Here is a 25000-nt window from a genome sequence, read left to right on the forward strand (position 1 = left end):
CCTTCCTAACGCCAACCACTCCAAGGGTGTAGTGGGTGCTTTTATCTGCTACTGGCATGAGGGCCAGTCTGGTGGTACTGGTAAAGGCCACGCTCAAATGGTGCTTTTTATGTGCCACCTGTACAGGAATCAGTCCAGTGGCACTGGCAATGACCTCGCTCGAATGTTTTGTTCAAGTGCCAATATATATATATATTTAATAAATTAAATAGAGGGATACATATATATAAGGGTATTGAATTGTTTATCTATCAAACATTTGTATAAAGTCAAAGCAAATTATTGGTTTGTTTTGGTTGTTTAAATAATTATGTTATATTATAGTATAATATAAATAAAGTATTGGATTGTCAATTAATAATAATAATAATAATGAAATTATTGTATATAGTGCTCAGGTGCACCACAACTTGTCAGACAGTGCGTATAAAGTATATGCAGTAATGTACAAATGTCTGGAAAGCGAATAATGTATGAATCAGACACATGCTTGTGTGTGTATGGAGGGGAGAAAATCAGGTGTAGTGTTGGCGAATCTCAGAAAGCATGGAAGTTTTGAAGGATACAGTTAATCGCTCTATTTAATTTATTATTTGTAATTTGCATTATACCCATTTTTATGTGGTATCTAACCAATATACCAGTGAATTGGATGTTTTACACATCCATTTAAAGGAATTCTTTTCTTTTGCTTGTTACCTTATATATTTATACATATATACATATATATACACATACAATAAGTTCATTATTATTATATATAAGGAGTTGAGTTGTATGAATGTACCACTGTTACACATAAGAAAGCTATTAGTATTTTTTTGAACTTCGACACTGAGTTCGATTACGGTCAAATTTAATATCTATTGTAGAAATATTATTTTAACCATTTTGCTCATTGATAAGGTTCTTTAAAGACATTCAAAATAAAACTTCCATAGTTCAACATAAAATATTTGATTAAATAATGCAATTAATTTCATTTAGAAAGCAACTATGAAGAGTAAAATAGCTCAAGGATTATGTCTGGTCAAAAGATGCAAGGGAAACAACTCTGAAACATTCCTAGAATTTTCACAGTACTTGCAAAAGCTTCGACTCACTCCTCCTTCAATATCACTGTTCAAGTTATCTCCCTTATTCTTCTTCAACTGGAATTCTCTCCAGCATCAATCTAATTTTTTCCTCTCATTTCTAAATTTAACATTTTTCATTCTCTATATTAAATAAACTAAACACCAGATTTGCCGCTAATCTTCCACTGATGATATACAAAAGATATAATCATTTCAATGATTTCTAGGGTCAGAGTCTGCCTTTTATCCTTTTTTTCATTAGATCTTCATTTCCTACATGACACAATACTACACGGAATTAAACTACAATTTTTTTTATCATTTCAGTGACTGGACATTTTATAGAAACATCACCTCTGTGCAAAGACTTTCATTGCCAAAATGCACACAGTGAGTATTGCATTTTCATTTTTTCTCAGTCCTTCATCATCATCATTTAATGTCCTCTCTCCATGCTGACATAGATCAGACGGTTTGATTGGAACTGATGAGCCCGGTTCCAGTCTGATTTGGCATAGTTTCTATAGTTAGATGCCCTTCCTAATGCCAACCACTCCAGGAGTATAGTGGGTGTTTTTATGTGCCACTGGCACAAGTGCCATTTTCATGACACCAGCAATGACCATGACTACACTTCATGGGTGCCTTTAACATGACACTGGCAACGATCACAACTAAGATTCACAGGTGCCTCATGCCGGTGGCACGTAAAAAGCACCATCTGATTATGGTCGATACCAGCTCCTCTGGCCCCTGTGCCGGTGGCACGTAAATAGCACCCACTACACTCTTGGAGTGGTTGCCAATAGGAAGGGCATCCAGCTGTAGAAACACTGCCAGATCAGATTGGGGCCTGGTGCAGCCTCCTGGCTTCCCAGACCCCAGTCGAACCATCCAACTCATGCCAGAATGGAATATGGACGTTAAACGATGACGATGATGATATAGGGTGCAGTGAATAAACTCTCATCTAAATTACACAAAAATGAAAATAACATTGACATCTCAGGCCACATGGGAAGATGAATGGAGGCATAACATCGCCATCACTAGTGATCACTCGAAGCACCATGATGTTGACTGGATGTTTGATTTTTATCACTTTCGGTACATGTCCTCATATTGACAGGCAAACACTCTAAAATGTTTGTATTGGAGCTTCCAGTGTAAATGCCAAACAGTACAGCATGTCATTTCCAAATTTCTGGCAGACCAAATTGCATCATGGTGCTGTTTTTCTCAGAGACAATACCCAACTGACCCTACTATACTGTGTAGTCAACAAAATCAAAAACAAACGATGCACATGCGTGAAATTAAAAATATAAAATAGCCACAGTTTACCCATCATACCCTGTGTGTGTGCGCACGCCTGTGTATTCCTCCTCCCCTTCCTTCTCCCCCTCCTCTCTCCCCCCTCCTCTCCTCCCCCTCTTCTCCTCTCTCCACACTACACCACACGACTTTACACATCACATCATATATGATGTGCCATACTAATACATACTAATACATACACCAACCCTATACATACACACGTCCAGACCTCTCATACGCACTAATACTCTCTCATACACACACACACACACACACACACACACACACACCCTTATACATACTAATACGTACTAATACATACTAATACATACACCAACCCTATACATACACACGTCCAGACCTCTCATACGCACTAATACTCTCTCATACACACACACACACACACACACCCTTATGTTGGAGCTGGTCACTCAACCCTATTATCTCCCCTAATTTCGCTCTCGCGTCTCATGTTTGATCTTTGACTTCTGGCCGAAATCAGATCGCCATGTTGGTTCGTTAGTTACTGCACGCATTTTTTTTCTCTCCTTCTTTCTGTGTTTTTTTCTCTCTGTGTATCTTTCTGTTGAAGAGCGTAGGCTCGAAACGTTAAAGACTTGTTTTATTTATATTTCCTGAGCGCCATACTAATACAATTGTTTGTTTGTTTTCCACCTGCCTTCGTCTTTTGTCTATTTTCATAAAGCTTCCCGTTATATATATATATATATATATACTCACACACATGATTATGCATGTGTCTTTGTGCTTGTGTCCCCATAGATTGGATGTTCAGTGTTGGTTTGTTTATGTTCAAATAACTTAGCAGTGTTGGCAAAAGAGATCAATAGAGTAAGTGCCAGACTTAAGAAATAAGTACCGGGATTGAAATCATTTCAAGCAAATATTTCTGTTAATTTCATTAATGAGATTAGAAAAGCAAAACTGTTAAATACACAATCAAGGCTGTTTACTTTTAGAAATGTAGATGCTTTGAGAAATATGGCCTTTTTTTATATCTAACCAAAGACTTTTTCACACAAAATATTCATTTTAAATTTTGGCCCAAGGTCAGCAATTTTGAGGATAGCAGGTGGTAGGGGGTGGGGGGCTAGTCGATTGCATCAACTCCAGCACTCAACCGGTACTTATTTCATTGACCCCAAAACGATGAAAGGCAGAGCTGGGCCTTGGCGGAACTTGAACTCAGAACATAATGACAGACAAATGTTGCTAAGCATTTTGCCCGGCATGCTTACAATTCTGTCAGCTCGCTGCCTTAATAATAATAATGATAATAATAATAATAATAATGCCCTGATGCAGTACCAGGCAATGGCTCTCATGGCTTCTGATCTTAACTGATTGGAAGTGTTATCATGTACATTGTTTTGTCTTGGTATAAAAGATGGGCTACAGCAAATATTCTGCTCAATACCACAGATTTGCTTGTCAGTTGTTTGACCTTAACCAGTTGAGCATGTCCCTTAGTGGCTGACGATATGTGCATCTCTGATCACGAGCAGAAGTAGTGGGGGAGCATCATAGCCATGTGTTGAGAGGGATTCTTTGGGGTTTGAATAATTCACCTCTGGAAATATGGGTGGTTCTTTCAACATCCTTAAACAACCCTTATTCAGGGACCGTTGAGCGTTTGAGCGGGAGGGCTACTCAACCTGAAGAAAATTCTAACTGGGCCCCACCTGCAAGGTCATGTGCTGTTTATCTTGATATGAGATCACCATGTCGCGCACATATGGTTGTGATGCATGTGCCTGGTGTGCCTTTATCAGACGGGTAGTCATGATGGGTATATTGGGCTTCGTATATTTTACCCCAGTGTCACTTTGATGGCATGAACTGCTCTCTCACTCAATAATAATAATAATAATAATTACCCTGATGCAGTACCAGGCAGTGGCTCTCATGGCTTCTGATCTTAACTGATTGGAAGTGTTATCTTGTACATTGTTTTGTCTTGGTATAAAAAATGGGCTACAGCAAATATTCTGCTCAATACCACAGATTTGCTTGTCAGTTGCTTGACCTTGACCAGTTTAGTATGTCCTCTTAGTGGCTGGTAATTTGTTCATCTCTGATCATGAGCAGAAGTAGTGGGGGAGCATCATAGCCATGTGTTGAGAGGAATTATTTGGGGTTTGAATAATTCACCTCTGGAAACATGGGAGTAAGAGTAAACCACAATCCAATGTTTTCCCATTGTTTTACTTTGATGTCATCCACATGCCTCTTTCATCTGCTTCCTCAGCATCTTTTGTTACACCTTTCCCACTGCAGCTTTGTACCGTTTTACGTAGCTTTTTTTCTCATCTTCCATATATCTTCCTTGTTATTGTTATTGTCTTCATCACAATTATCATCATCATCATTATCTTCATCATTATTTTCGTTATTATTATTTATCATCATTATTGCTATCATCACTATCAAAATCATCATCACTGCTGTCATTATTGTCATTATTATCACCAACATCTTTATCATCATCATCATCATCATCTTCATCATCGTTATTGTTATCATCATCCTCATTGTCATCATTGTCACCACCACCCTCATCATCATCATTATTGTCATCGTTGTCATCATCAACATTATCATCATGCTCAACATCATCATCATCATTGTCAAGATTATTATCCTCCTCCTCCTCCTCCTCATCATCATCATCATCATGACTGTCATCTTCAGTTTGCCTTCAAACTTAATTTATCCCATTCTTTTCTTCTTTCTTCCTTTCTGTCTAACCCTAATATATTTTCTTTGATATTTTCTTCCAGTGAACCCAGAAATTTTTCGCATTTGTCAACAAATTGGTTGTTACAATGAAAACCCAAGTAAGAATCACAATTATTTTCTAGTAATGAACATTTGTACCATAATCTGTAGTAATCATAATTGTCACCACCATCATCATCATAAGTCTTTCCAAGCACAGCATATCGCCAAACGTCTCGGTCACTTGTCATATACATATATACATATATATATACTAGCAGTATCACCTGGCGTTGCTTGGGTTTGTTTCAACCCTTAAGAATTGGAATTTTTGAAAAGTAAAAATTTTGCATTATGTAGCTTGTTATTCTCTTTAAGTGAACATTTTTTTGGTTGAAATACACTGGAAAATGGCAACACAGCAGTAAAAAAATCGTAAAAAATAGGGATTTTCATAGAAAAAGCACCTTTTTGATGTAAATAATTTTTGGTGTTAACATGGTCCAATTTGAAGTTTTTCTTCTACGGAATGAAGAGCAAGCCTTCTTTTGTCATACTCTCAATTTTGGTCAACTTGCGTTGCAGGGTCTTGGAGGAGATAGTGTTAGTTGAAGGCTATCAAACCTGCCATACACGGACAACTTCAGCTTTATATAGAGAGAGATGACAGAGTGGTGTTTCATCATGATAATGCAAGTCCTATGCTGCAAAGATTACACCAGAAGAAAAAAATTGAAGAACTTGGCCTTATTCCCTATCTTGTGCCTTGGACCCTGCTCCTTTTGATTACCAGTTGTTTCAAAGCTTACAAAATCATTTAGACGGATTTGTACTCAAGTGCTCCAAAGAGGTTGAAACTGACCTCTCTTCCTTTTTCTCATCAAAGCCTAAAGTGTTTTTCACTAATGGAATTTTAAAATTGATGAGTAGATGGAAGGAAGTCATCAATGACAATAGGAATTAAATTTTTATAAAATGTAAAATTAAATCACTTTCTTTTCCATACCCAAAATTCAGACATTACCTCTGAGATGACCTGTTACACACACACACACACACCTCTATTATATACACATATATCATATATATATATATATAATATATATATTATATATATATATATATATATATATTATATTTATATATATAAAAATATATATGAGAAAGGTTGAGTTCAAATAGAACAGTTTTATTTTGGGGGCAGGGGGTTCAAAGTTAGTTTTCCAATAAAGAGTTTTAGTTCCTACACAACTAGACTCAACACTACCTAAGCATATTTCTATATTTCATCTTTCACAACCTTTTTATCAATATCCAAATGAGTTATGCGACATGCACTCAATACAGACTCCTGTAACAACATAATTCTTCCATTACAACTTTTCTGATGTATCCTTCATTTTTGCACTAAGGTAAATGGTAATATATAATAAAATTAATTTTAATTGGTTGTATACTGTCAATCTAACATGAACGTGACAGTAGTGGGGTCCACCACCGCTGTTTTGCCCCCTACTGTCACATTCATGTTATATTGACAGTATACAACCATTCTATCGCCCCACCACCGTACATATCTCTATGAGAGATTTAGAAATTTAATATTTCTGATTAATTTTAATTATAATTAGTTTAATCTCTTTCATGTTTCTTACATGTTGGTGTTACTATTTGAAACGGTCGTATGCATGGATTAAAATTTTGTAAAACTTTTAACACCTTCTCTTCTCCATCTTTAATTGTTTGTTGAGTTTATATAGGACTGTATTCTATAAATGGTCATAATACACCATGTGTGTATCTGTGTGTGTGTGTACTTACTTGGAAATGGATATACATATGAACAGCTTACTTTCATAACCTGAGATACTTTTGAGTAATTGAGGAAACAACAACTTGAATATATCTGACTTTGATAGGAAGGCTAAGATTCGCCTCCTGTCTATATGGCATCTATTCCCAATTTGACTGAAAAAAAATTTGACACGCATGAAGCCAGCAGCTTTCAGATTGCGTTTTAATAGTTATCATGAAATCAACCAAATATGCACTTATACTGGTTTTGAAAGCAAGCTCCTCATATACATATACACTCATATATATATACATACACATACACACACACGCACACACACACGCACACACACACACGCACACACCACACACACACACACACACATATATATATATATATACATATACATATATCTATTTCACGTTGCTCCAGTTCACTCAGCTGTAGAAATGAGTTGCGACGTCACTGGTGCCAAGCTGTATCGACCTTTGTCTTTCCCTTGGATAACACTGGTGGCGTGGAGAGTGGAGGCTGGTATGCAAGGGCGACTGCTGGTCTTCCATAAACAACCTTGCCCGGACTTGTGTCTAGGAGGGTAACTTTCTAGGTGCAATCCCATGGTCATTCATGACCGAAGGGGGTCAAATAAAAAAAAATACATATATAAAATATCTTTTTGTTATTCTGCTGTGTAAGAGCCAGTGACACTATAGATAGATACATCATATTTGCTTTAGTGTCAGATCTGCTTGTATATGATTGATAAACAAAGTTTTCAATCTGCATTTGAAGTTATTATATTTTATCAATGAAATAAAAATGATCACTAATAAAAATTTTCTCATTTCTACAGGACCATATCCTCCCCCAATAAATTCTCCACCAGGAAACTTTCCACCAGTAAACTATCCACCAGGAAACTTTCCACCAGGCAACTCTCCAACAGGAAACTCTCCGCCAGGAAACTCTCCACCAGTAAACTATCCACCAGTAAACTATCCACCAGTAAACTATCCACCAGGAAACTTTGCACCAGGCAACTCTCCACCAGGAAACTCTCCGCCAGGAAACTCTCCACCAGTAAACTATCCACCAGGAAACTATCCACCAGGAATCTTTCCACCAGGAATCTTTCCAGGCAACTCTCCACCAGTAAACTTTCCACCAGGAAACTCTCCACCAGTAAACTTTCCACCAGGCAACTTTCCACCAGGAAACTCTCCAGCAGGAAACCCTCCACTAGGCAACTCTCCACCAGGAAACTTTCCACCAGTAAACTTTCCACCAGGAAACTCTCCATCAGGAAACTTTCCGCCAGGAAGCTTTCCACCAGGAAACTATCCACCAGGAATCTTTCCCTCAGGCAACTCTCCAGCAGTAAACTTTCCACCAGGCAACTCTCCAGCAGTAAACTTTCCACCAGGCAACTCTCCACCAGGAAACTCTCCACCAGTAAACTTTCCATCAGGAAACTATCCACCAGGAAACTTTGCACCAGGAATCTTTCCCCCAGGCGACTCTCCAGCAGTAAACTTTCCACCAGTAGACTTTCCACCAGGAAACTATCCACCAGGAAACTTTCCACCAGGCAACTCTCCACCAGTAAACTCTCCACCAGTAAATACTCCACCAGTAAACACTCTACCAGGAATCTTTCTCCCAGGCGACTCTCCAGCAGTAAACTTTCCACCAGTAGACTTTCCACCAGGCAACTCTCCACCAGTAAACTTTCCACCAGGAAACTATCCACCAGGAAACTTTCCACCAGGAATCTTTCCACCAGTAAACTCTCCACCAGTAAACTCTCCACCAGTAAACTCTCCACCAGTAAACACTCCACCAGTAAACACTCCACCAGTAGACTTTCCACCAGTAGACTATCCACCAGGCAACTCTCCACCAGTAAACTTTCCACCAGGAAACTATCCACCAGGAAACTTTCCACCAGGAATCTTTCCACCAGTAAACTCTCCACCAGTAAACTCTCCACCAGTAAACACTCCACCAGTAAACGCTCCACCAGTAGACTTTCCACCAGTAAACTATCCACCAGTAGACTTTCCATCAGGCAACACTCCGCCAGTAAACTATCCGCCAGTTCCACCATATTATGATTCAGGTAATGTTTTTTGAAAGCTTGTTATTTCAATGTTTTAGACAAATACTTGTTTTTGATTAACTGGATAATTGTTTTTCTATTGAACTCTCACACAGACTAAACTGCTATCCTACCATACTGTCACTCACTAATATGCTACAAATTTTGCCAGTCGTGGCCAATGCCAGTGCCGCCTGATGGACACCTGTGCTGGTGGCACATAAAAAGCACCAGTCAAGCATGGCCGATGCTAGTGCCACCTGATGGGCACCTGTGCTGTTGGCACATAAAAAGCACCAATCAAGCATGGCCGATGACAGTGTTGCCTGACTGGCATCCATGCCAGTGGCACATAGAAAGCACCATTCAAGCGTGGCTGATGCCAGTGCCACCTGACTGGCTCCCATGCCAGTGGCATGTAAAAAGCACCATTCAAGTGTGGCTGATGCCAGTTCCCCCCTGACTGGCACCCATGCTGGTGACATAAAAAGCACCATTGGAGTGTGGTCTATGCCAGTGCCACCTAACTGGCTCCCATGCCGGTGGCACATAAAAAGCACCATTCAAGCGTGGCCGATGCCAGTGCCACCTGACTGGCTCCCATGCCAGTGGCATGTAAAAGCACTCACACCACTCTCGGAGTGGTTGGCATTAGGAAGGATATCCAGCTGTAGAAACCTTACTAAATCAAACTGGAACCTGTGCAGCTTCCCAGTTTGCCAGTCCTCAATCAAATCGTCCAACCCGTGCCAGGATGGAAAACAGATATCAAATGACAACAATGGTGATGATGACTATTTGAAGAACTTGAAATGTATTTGAACCAAACATTTCACATTCTCTTATGCTGTGTATGTACTTTTAGCTTTCATTGCTATCATTCTCTACGTGACTTCTATGTCTGCTTTTTGTCCCCACTTTTAACTTTTTCCAACATGCTTTTAGTGCACCTGAGCAGGGTTGAGTTCATCATCATCATTATTATTGTTATTTATCTGCGGCTTTATATAGCTATGGTACAACCTCACCTGGAATTTGCATCACCAGTCTTGCCCAGGATATTAATCATCTGGAAGTCATTCAGCGACGTGCAACCAAGAGAATACCCTCCATCAGGCATTTGCCATATTCTGAACGTCTTGCTTCCCTGGGCATGGATACATTGAAACTCTGACGTCTGGCAGCTGACTTGGCAGACACCCATAAAATTATTAACCATCTTACAAACAATAACTCTGAGCACCTTTTCAAACTCCATCTGTCTAACACTCATGGACATGTTTACAAAGTCAGAAAACAGCACAGCTCCCATGACTTTCGGAAACATTTTTTCACGCTAAGAATTGCTGAAGCATGGAACAAACTGTTGGCATCAGTTGTTAGTTGTCAGAGCACTGCATCCTTCAAAACTTCCTGAGATTCGCCAACACTACACCTGATTTTTCTCCCCTCCATACACACGCAAGCATGTATCTAACTGTTCACTTCCCAGACATTTGTACATTGCTGCATATACATTATACGCACTTTTGACAAGTTGTGGTGCACCTGAGCACTGTATACAATAATTTTATTATTATTATTGTTATTATTCATGGTGTGCACTAATGTTTTACATTCAGAATCAATGTTCTTGACACTGGATCACAACAAATTTCCTTGGAGACCAAGAATCTTTCTTACAGTCCTTGCTCTTCCCAATCGAGTACATTTCAGAATTAATGCCTCTCTCAGAGTTACACCAGTCTCGATAAGAAAACCATCTTTGATGACAGTACCTAAGGCACCCAAAACATCTTGGGTTACTTTTGTAGAAACCCTCCTCAGTTGTCATATTTCTCTTACCAGATCCTGGTAATTTCCTATTTTCTCCTCTTCTTTGACCACTACGTTAATGTCCAAAAAATATAGCCACATCTTTGATAATGCACTTTTTTCCCCCTTCTCCAGTACAATAATATTTGGTCACTTTGCATGAAGTTTGCAATCAAGGCCTCGTGCCTATGGTAGGAACGATTATTATTATTATTATTATTATTATTATTTATGACGATGAGTTCAAATTCCGTCAAGGTTGACTTCGCCTTTCATTCTTTCAGAGACAGTGAAATAAGTACTAGTTGAGAACTAGGGTCGATGTAATCGACTCATCCCCCTCGCCCAAATTCTAGGCCTTGTGCCTATAACAGGAAGGATTATTATTATTATTATCATTATTATGCATGGTTGGATGAAACCGAATGGTACAGCAATATTTTTCACAAAGGGAACATACTGGCTCAACTTGGAAAAATCTTCAAGAGTTATTTTCCTTGTTCTTGCTTTGCTGCAGTTGAAATAAAATGAAGTGGTTGATCTTTTTCCAAGTGGACAGCAAACTGTTGAATGCCAACGTACTATCATAAATAGGAAAGACTTAAAAGTGTTGCTGATAACATTGCTCTTGTTCGGCTTTGCTGGAATTAGGGTAACTTCCTCTTTGCTGTTTTGCTAGAGGAGACCTGTTGAGTCAAGTACACGAACATGAACATCGAAATAAATATCAATGGAAATAGTAGTTGTGATACCTGTACCGGTGGCACATAAAAAGGACTATCCAAACGTGGCCATAGCCAGCGCCGACTCGACCGGCTTCTGTGCCGGTGGCACATAAAAAGCACCATCCGAACGTGGCCGATGCCAGCGCCACCCCGATTGGCTTCTGTGCCGGTGGCACATAAAAAGCTCTATCCGAACATGGCCGTTGCCAGCGCCGCCTTGGCTGGCTTCCGTGCCGGTGGGACGTTAAAAGCTCCAACCGATCGTGGCCGATGCCGGACTCCCCTGGCACCTGTGCAGGTGGCACGTAAAAAGCACCCACTACACTCGCGGAGTGTTTGGCATTAGGAAGGGCATCCAGCTGTAGAAACTCTGCCAGATCAGACTGGAGCCTGGTGCAGCCCTGGTCGAACCATCCAACCCATGCTAGCGCGGAAAATGATATATATATATAATATATATATATATATATATATGTGTATATATATTATACATATATATATATATACACACACATATATATATACATATATATATAATATACATATATATATATACATATATATATATATAATATATATATATATATATACATATATATATATACATATATATATATATATATACATATATATATATACATATATATATACATATATATATATATATACATATATATATATATACATATATATATATATATACTATATATATACATACATATATACATATATATATTATACATATATATATATATACATATATATATGTATATATATATATATATATATATATATATATATATATATATATATATATATACATATACATATATATACATAATATATATATTAGTGGTTTTATCTCTAATTTAATATCAAGTGATCACGTGACCGACCAGACCATCAGATGTTTTACACATCGCTGGTCACAATGCATTCACATTGTTTTAGCCTTCAAATGACGTCACCCCGCTGGCTAAGCGTGCAGGCCAACAGAAGAAAGAGTGAAAGAAAGAGTACAGCAGGGATCACCACCCCCTGCCGGAGCGTCATGGAGCTTTTAGGTCTGGGAATCGAAACCGCAATCCTACGACCGCGAGTCCGCTGCCCTAACCACTAGGCCATTGTGCCTCCACCTAATTTAATATATATATTATATATATTTATACTGTAAAATTAGATTTAATCCTAAATCTAATTTTTTTCCCTGTAAGTTTGGATTTACTCCCTAATATTATTATTATTATATATATATATATATATATATGTTGTAGTTGTGTTATCTGTGCCGGTGGCACGTAAAAAGCACCATCTGAACGTGGCCGATGCCAGCACCGCCTTGACTGGCTTCCATGCCAGTGGCACGTAAAAAGCACCCACAAGGGCATCCAGCTGTAGAAACACTGACAAATCAGACTGGAGCCTGGTACAGGCTCCTGGCTTCCCAGGCCCCAGTCAAACCGTCCAACCCATGCAGTATGGAAAACGGATGTTAAATGATGAAAGAAAAAATGAAAGAAAGAAAGAAAGAATATATATATGACAGGCTTTTTTTCAGTTTCTGTCTACCAAATCCATTCACAGGATATGATAAAGAATGGAAGATTCTTGCCCCAAGGTGCCGAGTGGTGGGACTGAACCTAGAGCCATGTGGTTGGGAAGCAATCTTCTTACCACACAGCCATGCTGTGCCTATGCATATTTTAATTTTACTGGCCAATAGATAGAGGTTGTGAGAACTGATTTGCATATGATTTGCATGTTAAGTCTTTTATCTTACATCTTTTATTTGTGTCCATCATTAGATTGTAGCCATGCTGGAGCACCACCCTGAAAAATTTTCAGTTGAATGAATCGACCCCAGTGCTTATCTTTTTTAAAGCCTGATGCTCATTCTATTGGTCTTTTTTGCTGAACTGCTAAGTTATGGGGATGTAAACACACCAACACTGGTTATCAAGGAGTGGTGGTGGACAAACCCAGACACAAAGACCCACACACACGCATGCATGCATGCACACATGCATGCACGCACGCGCACATACACACACAATGGGTTTCTCTCAGTTTCTGTCTACCAAATCCACTCACAAGGCTTTGGCCAGCCCATGGGTCTAGCAGAGGATACATTTTCAAGGTGCTAAGCAGTGGGACTGAACCCAGATCCATGTGGTTGTGAAGTGAACCTTTTACCATACAGCCATCACCAGTAAAAATTTAATCTGTGCTGTGAGGGTTCAATCGGGTGGTCATGTCTGGGTTATTTCAGATGCGACCATTTTATCAATGGCTGTTAACATGTCAGTATTTGAAAGATCTTCTCATTTTGGTTTCAATTCTACTTAAATTTCACATCACAGAAAGGACTCTTCATTTCCCTGCTGTGTTCCCTTGAAGCTCTTCCTTAGAATCATTAGATTTACCAATAATAAATCTTCTAATTTCCACAGGGCCATATTCTCGACCACCTCCATCAACGTTTCCACAAGCATTTCCACCAACAATGTATCCGTCGCTTCCACCGTTTTATGATCCAGGTAATATTTTAGCCGTTTTACTTTCACATTATTCTCTCTAATATAAAGCTTATTTCAAATTCCACTGAGGTTGACTTTACCTTTCATCCTTTCGGGGTTGATTAAATAGGTACCAGTTACGCACTGGGTTAATGTAATTGACTTGATTCTTTTGTCTGTCCTTGTTTGTCCCCTCTATGTTTAGCCCCCTGTGGGCAATAAAGAAATAATATAACAGACAATTGGAACCTGACCAGCCCTGTCAAACTGTCCAACCCATGCTAGCATGAAAAACAAGTGTTAAACGATGATGGTGATGTGATTGTATATTTGATGATGTGATTACTCTTTTACTTGTTTCAGTCATTTGACTGTGGCCATGCTGGAGCACCGCCATTTTAGTCGAGCAAATCAACCCCAGGACTTATTCTTTGTAAGCCTAGTGCTTATCCCATTGGTCTCTTTTGCCAAACTGCTAAGTTACAGGGACGTAAACACATCAGCATCAGTTGTCAAGCACAGACACACACACACACACACACACACACACACACACACACGTACACACACACACACACCACACACACACACACACACACACACATATATATATATACATATATACGATGGGCTTCTTTCAGTTTCTGTCTACCAAATCCACTCACAAGGCTTTGGTCAGCCCAAGGCTATAGTAGAAGACACTTGCCCAAGGTGCCATGCAGTGGGACTGAACCCAAAACATGATTGTTTATTTTTAGAATGGCATTGTAGGGTAGGTGTGAGCAGACATATCTGGCCAGTTTGAACATAAAGCAGGTAGAATATTTTGGCCAGATATGACCAGTTTGAATCCTTAAGGGTTAAAGTCTTTTTCATAATTCTAGATAAAGATTTGTACTTACACCTTTCAATATTAAACTGTCTAAGACCACCTTGGGTTCTGTGATGCAAAATATTTCATTTTAAAGCATTCATAACCAATATAAAATTTTCAACCATAATTATTCCATTCTGGGGGTGCTGGTGGTGGAGGTACTGGTGGTGGTGGAGAAAGTAGCAGAAGAGACAAGGGAAAGGATCATATCAGGGAGTGAAAGAACAGTGTCAGGGTTAGTGAGAGAGAGTGGGGGGGGTGACTGGGTTGAGTTGTGTAGGGCAGATACAGAGATAGAGATGTGAAAGTGAAGAGGAATCCAAGAAGTTGTGAGAAGGGGGTCAGAAAGAGAGAAGAGAGGTCTCATGAGAGTAGAGGAGAAGACTGTAGAAAAAGGCTCAGTACAGGAAAAGAAAGACAGGACCGGGGGATGAATGCAGCAAGAGCAGTGATAAGGAAGTGTGAGGAGGGGTGGAGAGGATCATAGATGCAGGAGGAAAAGGAAAGGATGATAGGGAGTGTGGGGAAGAAGAGGAACATAGGGGCAGAGGGCGAAGAAAAGGATCATAGGAGCAGGAGAGGATCATAAGTAAAAAAGAGGATCAAAGGACCAATGGGGGAGGAGGGGATCATAAGGAGGAGGGTGAGGATAGGATCATAGGAGCAAGAGGGTGGAGAGAGGAAGCAGAGGAGTGGTTTGTAGGGGCCCTATGAACCTCTCCTCCACCTCATATTCCTGTGATCCTCTCCACTTCTTAGTCCTAAATTATATTGTGGCCAATGCCAGTGTCGCATAACTGGACCATTTAAAAGTACCTTTCAATCATCAGGCAATATGCTGTGCTTAAGAAGACATATTGAGTCAAATGAAATCATTGCCAGTGCCACCTAACTGGCACATAAAAAGCACCAATCGAGCATGGTCGTTGCTAGTGCCGCCTGACTGGCACCCGTGTCGGTGGCACATAAAAAGCACCATTTGAGTGTGGTCAATGCCAGGACCACCTGATTGGCTCCCTAGTCAGCAGCACATAAAAAGCACCCACTACACTCTTGGAGTGGTTGGCATTAGGAAGGGCATCCAGCTGTAGAAACCTTGCCCAAACAGATTGGAGCCTTTTGCAGCCTCTTGGCTTGCCAGTCATCAGTCAAACCATCCAACACATGACAGCATGGAAAGTGAACATTAAAAGATGATGCTGATGATGATGTTAAGTATTAGATTGTCAGATAATTTCGTTTTTTTTCCATTTTATTCCTTTTTTGTCATCAGCAATTTTACCAAATCAGTCAATAATAAATTCTCTTTCATTGTTCATAACTGCTTACCAACATTCCAGTCACTTGTCAATGCTCTGAAGATCCACATCTCATTGAGCCATGTCTCATTGAACCACATTTCATTGAACCACATCTCATTGAGCCACATCCCATTGAGCCACATCACATTGAGCCACATCCCATTGAGCCAAATCTCATTGAACCACATCCTATTGAGCCAAATCTCATTGATCCACATCTTATTGATCCACACCTCTTTGAGACACATCTCATTGAGTCACATCTCATTGACCCACGTCTCACTGAGCCATGTCTCATTGAGCCAAATCTCATTGAACCACATCTCATTGTGTCACATTTTCAGCTCCTTGAGAAATGAAACTCTTCAGAGACTACTGATGAGTGACTGAAAAAGTTTATAATCTGAGGGTGCCATGTTATGAGAATATGGTAGATGTGGCAGAACTTCGCAACTGAGCTCAAATTAGCAAAGAGAGAGCTATAAAAAAAAATCCATAAAACAATAATTTTTGTACAATTTTTACATTATTTAAATTTGACAGATATTTGTTCTCATCTTATTTGTTGGTTAACACAACGTTTTGGCTGTTATACCCTCCAGCTGTCTTCAGGTAACCTGGGGGGAAATTTCAAACCTGGGTTCTCATTCCTAAGGTATTTTTCAATGTGTTGTTGTTATTCAGGTCACTGCCTTTAATTTTTTTGTGTTCAAATAACATTGGAAAGAAACAAAGGAATTTATCTGAAACCCCACCACTTTTGGAGCTGTTTCTTAGAGTCATCATCATCATCACTTAACATCTGTTTTCTTTTCCATGCTGGTGTTGGTTGGACAGTTTGAGCAGAGCTGGCCAGCTGGAGGGCTGCACTAGGCTCCAGTCTTCTTTTTTTTTTTTTGCATGGTTTCTATGGTTAGATGCCCTTCCTAACACCAACCACTTTACACAGTGTGTAGGGTGCTATCATGTGGCACCATCACCTATGTTTTTAGAACATGGAGACAAGGTGGATAAGTTCCTTTGAGCATTGGGCCTCATGGTGGCAAGGTGGATGAGTTCCTTTTGAGTGTTGGGCCTCATGAAGGTAATGACCAAGACCTTTGGCTTTATGTTGTGCTTGAGAAGAAGACCCATCAGGCCAAGCAAAATCACAGTCGTGGAAGATACCGGTGTCATGCAAATGGCACCCGTGCCGGTGGCACATAAAAACACCCATTACAATCTTGGAGTGGTTGGTGTTAGGAAGGGTATCAAGCTGTAGAAAACCATGCCAAATCAGACTGGAGTCTGGTGCAGCTATCTGGGTCGCCAGTCCTCAGTCAAGCCATCCAACCTGTGCCAGCATGGACAACGGACATTAAATGATGATGATGATGATGATGATGAATTAAAACAGTTTTTGTATTCCGTCAGTAAGAAAAGTGACAACTTACCAAAATAATTCTTCTAATTTCTACAGGACCGCATTCTCCACCAATGATGCAGCCATCACTTCCTTTTGTACCACATGCACCAGCAACTGGTCCACCATATTATGGTAATGTTTTAATTTTTAACTATTAAATTTTTATAAAGGCTTGTGTCAGCCTCTCCAGTACTAAACAAACTTAGGCCACCTTCAGTTCTATGATGCAAAGCATCTCATCCTGATGTGTTCACAGGCACTGGTGTGGGTGTGTGGCAAGAAGCTTGATTCTCAACCAGATGGTTCCAGGTTCAGTCCCTCTGTGTGGTAACTTGGGCAGTTGTCTTTTGTTATTGCCTCAGGCTGACCAAAGCCTTGTTAGTGGATTTGGTAGATAGATGCTAAAAGAGGCTTTGTCACTTATGTTTGTGTGTGTGTGTGTGTGTGTGTGTGTGTGTTTGTGTGTGTTTGTGTTTGTCCCCTATCAATGCTTGACAACTGGTGCTAGTGTATTGAAATCTTTGTAACTTAACAGTTTGGCAAAAGAGAGTGATAGAATAAGCACCATGCTTAAAAAAAAAGAAATAAGTAGTGGGTCAATTCAGTCAATTAGAAATTCTTTAAGGCAGTGCTCCAGCATGGCCACAGTCTAATGACTGAAACAAGTAAGAGGTAAAAGATAGTTATATTCAACTTAAAGCCTTCTGTCGTAATTATTTCTTATTTCATTATTGCCCACAAGGGGCTAAACATAGAGGGGACAAACAAGGACAGACAAAGGGATTAAGTCAATTACATTGACCCCAGTGCGTAACTGGTACTTAATCTATTGACCCCGAAAGGATGAAAGGCAAAGTAGCTTTCTAGGTGCAATCCCATGGTCAGCATCATGACCAAAGGGGGTCTCGATGATGGTGGCACTTGTTTACACATAGTGCATAATACCAAGACAAGAGCACGCACACACATACACCCTGAAGTACGCATGTATATATAATAGATATATAAAAAGAAATTGCTCTTTCTAGGGATGTCTTATATCCAAGCATCCACTGGTTTATCTCTGTATCGATTAATTTATAGATGTTTTCATTTATTCAATATATGAGAAGAGAATTTAGTAATATAATATAAAGAAAATGGAGAGTTTGAGCACAACAAAATCAATTTATTTGCATAATAATAGTCAATTTGATAACGACTATGCACGTTTCAATATCTACCTTCATTTATATTTTACAATTAATATTTTACAATTAAAAATTACATTATGAATTTTGAAGGTAAAAATCTCTTCAGGGCATATACATTTTACATCCTAATAGATGTGGTTTTCAATACAGACATTCTTTCTCTATATTATATTACTATATAGTTATACATAAATATACAATGAGCTGTTTTAAGTTTCCATCTACCAAATCCATCTACAAGGCTTATATAGACATTTGTAGGAAGAGATGATGAGAATAGTTGCTGCAGTATGACCATTCCATCTATTATTCAAATAGATTTAGCTGCTGTTAATTCTACAACAACTTTTCTTCCACAGCAGACTTTGGTATTGCATGAATAATGACTTGTTGCTTATAATTTGGCTACTTATTTTTGTGGCAAAATTTAGAGATGAAGGACCAAAAGCCAAAGCAGTAAGATATAAGGTGTTAGATGTGAATTTCTGCATTTTTGAACTGAAAGGTAAACCTTGCAAGCTGTGTTCTGTCGGCCTCTGATGTGGCACTCTTTTCTTTAATCATTAATCATTGTCTTCCTTCCTGTCACTTCCAAAGTTAGATGGAGTTGAAGACGGCATCATTTTCCTTTTGGAAAGCAGCCTTGTGAATGGATCTGAGTAAAATGAATTTGCTCAAGTTGTTATGTAGTGGGACTGAACCTGGAGATATGTAATTGAGAAGCAAACGTCTTAACCAGACAGCCATGCCTGCACCAAGGGTTATGGTTTAGCTTCTTTTACTATTGAACCTCTGAACTCTTAATCCTCTTATTACTGAATCGTTTCATGAAACAAATAATACAGACTGATGTAATATATTTCAAATTGCTTAAAACGTAATTTTTTTTATGGCATATTCAGAGGAGGAAGAGTATTGCCTGTAGTCCTTTTAAGGGCCACCTAAACTAATGGGAAAAATGAATGAATTTATCTTACTATCAGATAGCTAACTCTAATGCTAACTAAAGGTACTAAAGATCAGGTGGTGGTGTTAAGCTAAATTGCAGATTAAGTCTATTCCCCAAGAAAAAGACGATCCCCCTTCCCCAAGATTCCATCTCCTTAATTTCGTTCACAAGTGTTTGATCAACCCAAAGTTGTGGTAGAAGACATTTATCCAAGTACCACACTGTGAGATTGAACTCAGAGTTATGCATTTCCTAAATGAACTTCTTAATCACCCACACTCCATCCTGATTAAACCATTACCAATATTTAATGCAGTGGTTCCACTCAGATGGACCTTCATAGCCAACCTGTGTTTTAAAGAAATCTCATATTTTTATAATTTAATATTATTAAGAATTGTATAAAATGAAAACTGTTAAAATATTTTTTGCATATTGTAGAAGTATAGAATGTTACTAAAGTAATTGTGAAAGTCACCAATGTAATTTGGGTTCAATCGTAACACGGTGTGTGTAGTTACTAATTTAGAGTGAGTGTTCTGTGATTTTAAAGTATGAAGAGTATCCGTGAGAGAATCCGTTTGAGTGTCCTTTTCAATAAACGTGAATAAAGAATGTTCAGGAGGCAGTTCATTTACAACAAAGCATTGTAAACTTTATTTAAATAAAACAAGCGCTGGCAAGTAGTAGCAATGATTAATCGGTGGGATGGGAGAGATAAAAGAAACTTAGGAAGGAGGATAGATCAGAAAGTAGGGGAGATGATGTGCAAGGTGTAAAAATGAAAGGGGATAGAGAGAGAGAGAAAGAGAGAGAGAGAGAGAGAGCTGTAGGACAGAAATGGAGATGAGAGGTACATGGGGGTAGTTAGACTGAGTAGAGTGACAATGGTGCACATTCATGTATATGACTATTTGAGTTCTTTCACTTTCATGTTTTGACTTTTACTTACACCCTCGTTTTCACTTCAAGAAATCTACAATATTCAGATTACAATAAATGTGAACAAACTAGTGTTTGTTTTAGAAGTGTCGAAATGTATTGCGAGATACAAATAAGATAATAATTTATTTTCAAATGCAGAAACATTGCTAGAATGGCAGAGATTGGATAAAATATCCATACAAAGCAGAAAAACTTGTCAGCAACCAGTCATGAGACTCTAATTCACATCCCTTTGATTACTGGTCAAGTGCTTTACCATTTAAGCTAAACTGCCCACTGACAAATTTTTCTGCTTTGTTTGGGTATTTTATCCAGTCTCTGTTGTTCTAGCAGTGTTTATGCATTTGAAAATAAATTATCACCTTATGTGTATCTAGAATATTCTTTTCTTTCAAATGTACAAGTAGTTACTTGGAATATTTTAACATCTTTTGTTTCTGCTTATAACAGGCTTCTACCCTTCCTATTCTTGGCACCATCACTCAGCACCAGTGCCACCACACCACACTAAAGTCCCAGCACCTATAAAAGAAGAAGCAGCAAACTTAACATACCCTGATAATGATAATGGAGATAACAACAGCGATTGGTTAATAAAAGGCTTCGACTGGCCAGGATGGCAAGTTGTGGCATCGAATGCCTCTGAGGTAGCGCTCCTAAAAAAAGGTTTGAAAAAGATTGTTGATGATGCTGGTCAGTCCTGGAAAGCAAGGGTGTCAAAACATTTCAAGGAACAAAAGAAATTATTTGGCTTTTTGAACAAGGTGAATACTCTTTATTTTTATTCTTTTTTACTATTATTTAAGGTAATGAGCTGGCAAAATTGTTAGCACAGTGGATAGAATGCTTGACTGCATTCCATCTGTCTTTGTGCTTTGATACAGTTCTATATTTAGAACGGACATATGGCATAGTGGCTAAGAGCACGGGCTACTAACCCCAAGATTCTGAGTTCAATTCCAAGCAGTGACCTTCATAATAATAATGATAATAATAGCATCGAAAAATACTTTAAGAATGAGAACCCAGGTTCAAAATTTCCCCAAGATACCTGATGAAGGCTGGAGGGTATATCAGCTGAAACGTTGTGTTAACAACAAACAAGATGAGGACAAATATCCGTCAAATGTAAATAATGTTTATGCTTTGAGTTCAAATTCCACTAAGGTTGACTTTGTCCTTCATCTTTTCTGGATTGATAGAATAAGTACTAGTTGAACACTGGGAGGGTCTATCTAACTTACCGACCCCTCTCTTCCAAAATTGAAACTATTATTTTTACTTAAATGTTTCTATATTATTTTAGTGTTGTGCAGTTCTCAATCACTGGGCCGCAGCCATAAAAGGTTTTGTACCACCGCCTTTGAGGGTTTTAGTCAGTTATTTCTAGCAATGCTTTTGCTTGTTTTATTGATAACTATTTATTATTGATAAACTATTTTTGGAGAATTTTCTTCATTTGAATTTCTATGTGCTTGATGTTAGCCAAGTTTATATGTTGGCGGATCTGAGACTCACCTACGAACAGTTGACCAGTACCAGAAATAAGCCAGTTTACCAATCCACTGTCATTAGGGAGTGACGACCCTACCTGACACAAGTCCTGGGCTCAGCTGGCTCCAGCTGACAGTACCCAGTATGGGCCCTATCCAGGGTTTACGGAAAGGAGACAACCTTCAAAGAAATCTGGAGTGGAACCCTGTAGGCAGTTTAGTGTTCAACTCGACACTCTTCCGGCAGCTCCTGCAACCAAGTTGGTGCCAAACGTAATGCTCTGCACTCCTTTGGACTACATCAGCAAGGTCGAGAGAGGAATCCTGACGATTGGGCTACCCAGGATTTTCTTACATCTAGCCCAGGCCTGCGCAAAACTGGAGAGAACATGAAATGTAAAAACCAGACTGGATTAGTTTATGCACAACTCCATTGTCTCCCGAGACAAAAGGATGCCAACATAACATGTATATGGAATACTTTGCATTTTTGCACACATACACACACATATGTACTCACACATATATGTATAAACATATATTCAGGGTGTGGCAGAAGTAACACCCTTTTTGCATTTAATAACCTTTATCATATATAAATATTTATAAAGTAATTTTTTATTCAACACAAATTCAATGCTTTACTTAAAGAAACAAATAATAAACTAATGAAAAAATTGCAGAAGTTTTAAGAAATAAAAAAGAAAAAGAAAAACCAGAAAACTCAAATACAAAAGGGCATTACTTCTGCTGCACCCTGTATATATGTAAACATGTTTACATATATACTACATATACTACACTCTCAGAGTGACATGTATATACTACACTCTTGGACTGATTGGCATTAGGAAGGGCATCCAGCTGTAAAAACTCTGCCAGATCAAGAGTGGAGCCTGGTGCAGCCATCTGGTTCGCTAGCCCTCAGTCATTCATCCAACCCATGCTAGCATGGAAAGCGGACGTTAAACGATGATGATGATGTTTCACATGATCTCATGATTGACTAGACTATTGGATGTTGTTATACATCACTGGCCACAATGCACTTTGCATCATTTTAGCTTTCAAATGATAGTTAGGTGAGCAGCGTTGCCCCTGATTGGAAGACTATTCATTTACAGCCAAGTAGACTGGAACAATGGGAAATGAAGTGTTTGGCTCAGGAACACATTGTACTGTTTAGTCCAGAACTGAAACCCATGATCTAGCAATCGTGAGTGCTATACCGGAACCTCTAGGTCATGCGCCTTCTTATACATATCGATGATGAATGATGATTATGTACAATATTATATATCCATCACAACTGATCTTACCAATCAGTTTCGCGCAAGGATTACAATGGAGTGTTAGGTAACAACCAATTATATAACCTTATGCTCATCAGAGTTAACCAATATGAAAGAGGATATGGCAACTGTTCTCTATTGTTGGAGGTGGATTAACACAACTGGTTTGCAGCTGCTGTGAAAAAGGTGGTGGAACTTAAAGGGCCAGGAGATTAGGTTAGGGGTTATGTCCCTTGGTTGGGTATGCTGTAAGGCCAGTAAGAGTTATCATGAAGTTGTTTGTGGGAAAAGTGTACATTATTAAGTGTCATGCACCTGTGGGGATGGAGTGTGTGATATGTGTAGTGGTGTCATATTCATAATTTTTTCCAGGGGTATCGGATATATATAGTTGTGTTCATTGGTCTGTTTTCTTTCTGTATCGGTTAAGGTCATGAGGAGTTTTATGTTATCTAGCAGTGTGTAATGTGTGTGTGGTCTATATATCTGCACTAGGTGCAGAGCTAAAGGATATTCTCAGGGTATGTCTATTAAATATCTATGGTGGTACAATGTATGTGAAAGTGTATATGCTGGTGGTGGTGGGAGATAGTCTATTTTGTAGGGTGTCCGCCTTATAGTGGTATGCATGTGTGTACATGGGTGCATTGGTGTATACTTTGGTCAAACTCTTTGCTGGGTTTAAAGGCATTAGTGGAAGGTCAAGGCTGGGGTCCTGTGGTTGCAGTTATGGTGGGGTGCACAAGTACAATAGAATATACTTCCTTTCATGTGGGCAAGGATTAAACACCTCACTCCTGCTATTCAGGTAAATATCCTGGCATTGGGTACCCTTTAAAATTGCTTCCTGTTGTTGTTGAAGTACAGTTTGCATCTCTCCAAGATCCTCCACTTTATGTTGTACTCTGTGGTACTTTCTTTCAAAGACTAAATGTACTTGGCTAAGGTTGTGGTGTTACGTCTCCCTAGGATGTTGAAGGAGGACTTGTGATTGTTAAAGTGGGTTCTGAAGGGGCTTTCCCTGCCATTTTTCCACATGCTTGGTTGCCCACTGGGTCCTATGGTTGTTACCTCTGCTTCATGTACAACTGTCTTCGTGTTACAGTCACCATTCAGTGGACAAGTTGTGTTACCCCTGCATGAGCATCCTGCCTCTGCCTCAGGTGTAGACCTACTTACTAAAATCTTTTTTACACCAGGTGCACAGCTAAAAGATATTCCCAGGGTATGTCTATTAAATATTTTGTTGAAGCTATTAGTATAGGGAAAGTGTTTATCAACTAAACTAAGAAAGATTTTACCTACTCTAGTTTTAACATTTAAAGAGATGGGCAGCATGAACCACAACACTTTCCTGTTGTGCTTTCTCTTGAGGGTTCCAGGGTCTGGCATGTAACTAATACTATCCTTGAAACTGCTGGCAACCAGAACCCAGTTGAAGTACAGAGCAGTAGCATCAAAGGTCTC

General features: G+C 39.0%; 1 protein-coding gene across 14 annotated transcripts in view; it reads left to right on the forward strand.

The window, feature by feature from the left end:
* Positions 1-1372: 1372 nt before the first annotated feature.
* The window catches only part of LOC115218319 (basic proline-rich protein-like), a 52365-nt gene continuing 28737 nt past the window's right edge, over positions 1373-25000 (forward strand). For 2 of the 14 annotated variants that reach the window (XR_004999748.1, XM_036504036.1), the window contains exons 1-6: positions 1373-1466; positions 5195-5251; positions 7781-9046; positions 14016-14102; positions 17716-17793; positions 21199-21512. Coding sequence is in view for 13 of the 14 variants with exons in the window: in XM_036504036.1 (XP_036359929.1) it covers position 1466; positions 5195-5251; positions 7781-9046; positions 14016-14102; positions 17716-17793; positions 21199-21512 (1803 nt within the window). In the remaining variant the exon portion in view is untranslated. The remainder of the gene's footprint in view (positions 1467-5194; positions 5252-7780; positions 9047-14015; positions 14103-17715; positions 17794-21198; positions 21513-25000) is intronic. The other 12 variants (XM_036504061.1, XM_036504064.1, XM_036504067.1 and 9 more) reach the window with 12 other exon arrangements.

The sequence above is a fragment of the Octopus sinensis genome, linkage group LG1 (assembly GCF_006345805.1).
Source record: "Octopus sinensis linkage group LG1, ASM634580v1, whole genome shotgun sequence".
In the NCBI taxonomy this organism is placed as follows: Eukaryota; Metazoa; Mollusca; class Cephalopoda; order Octopoda; family Octopodidae; genus Octopus; species Octopus sinensis.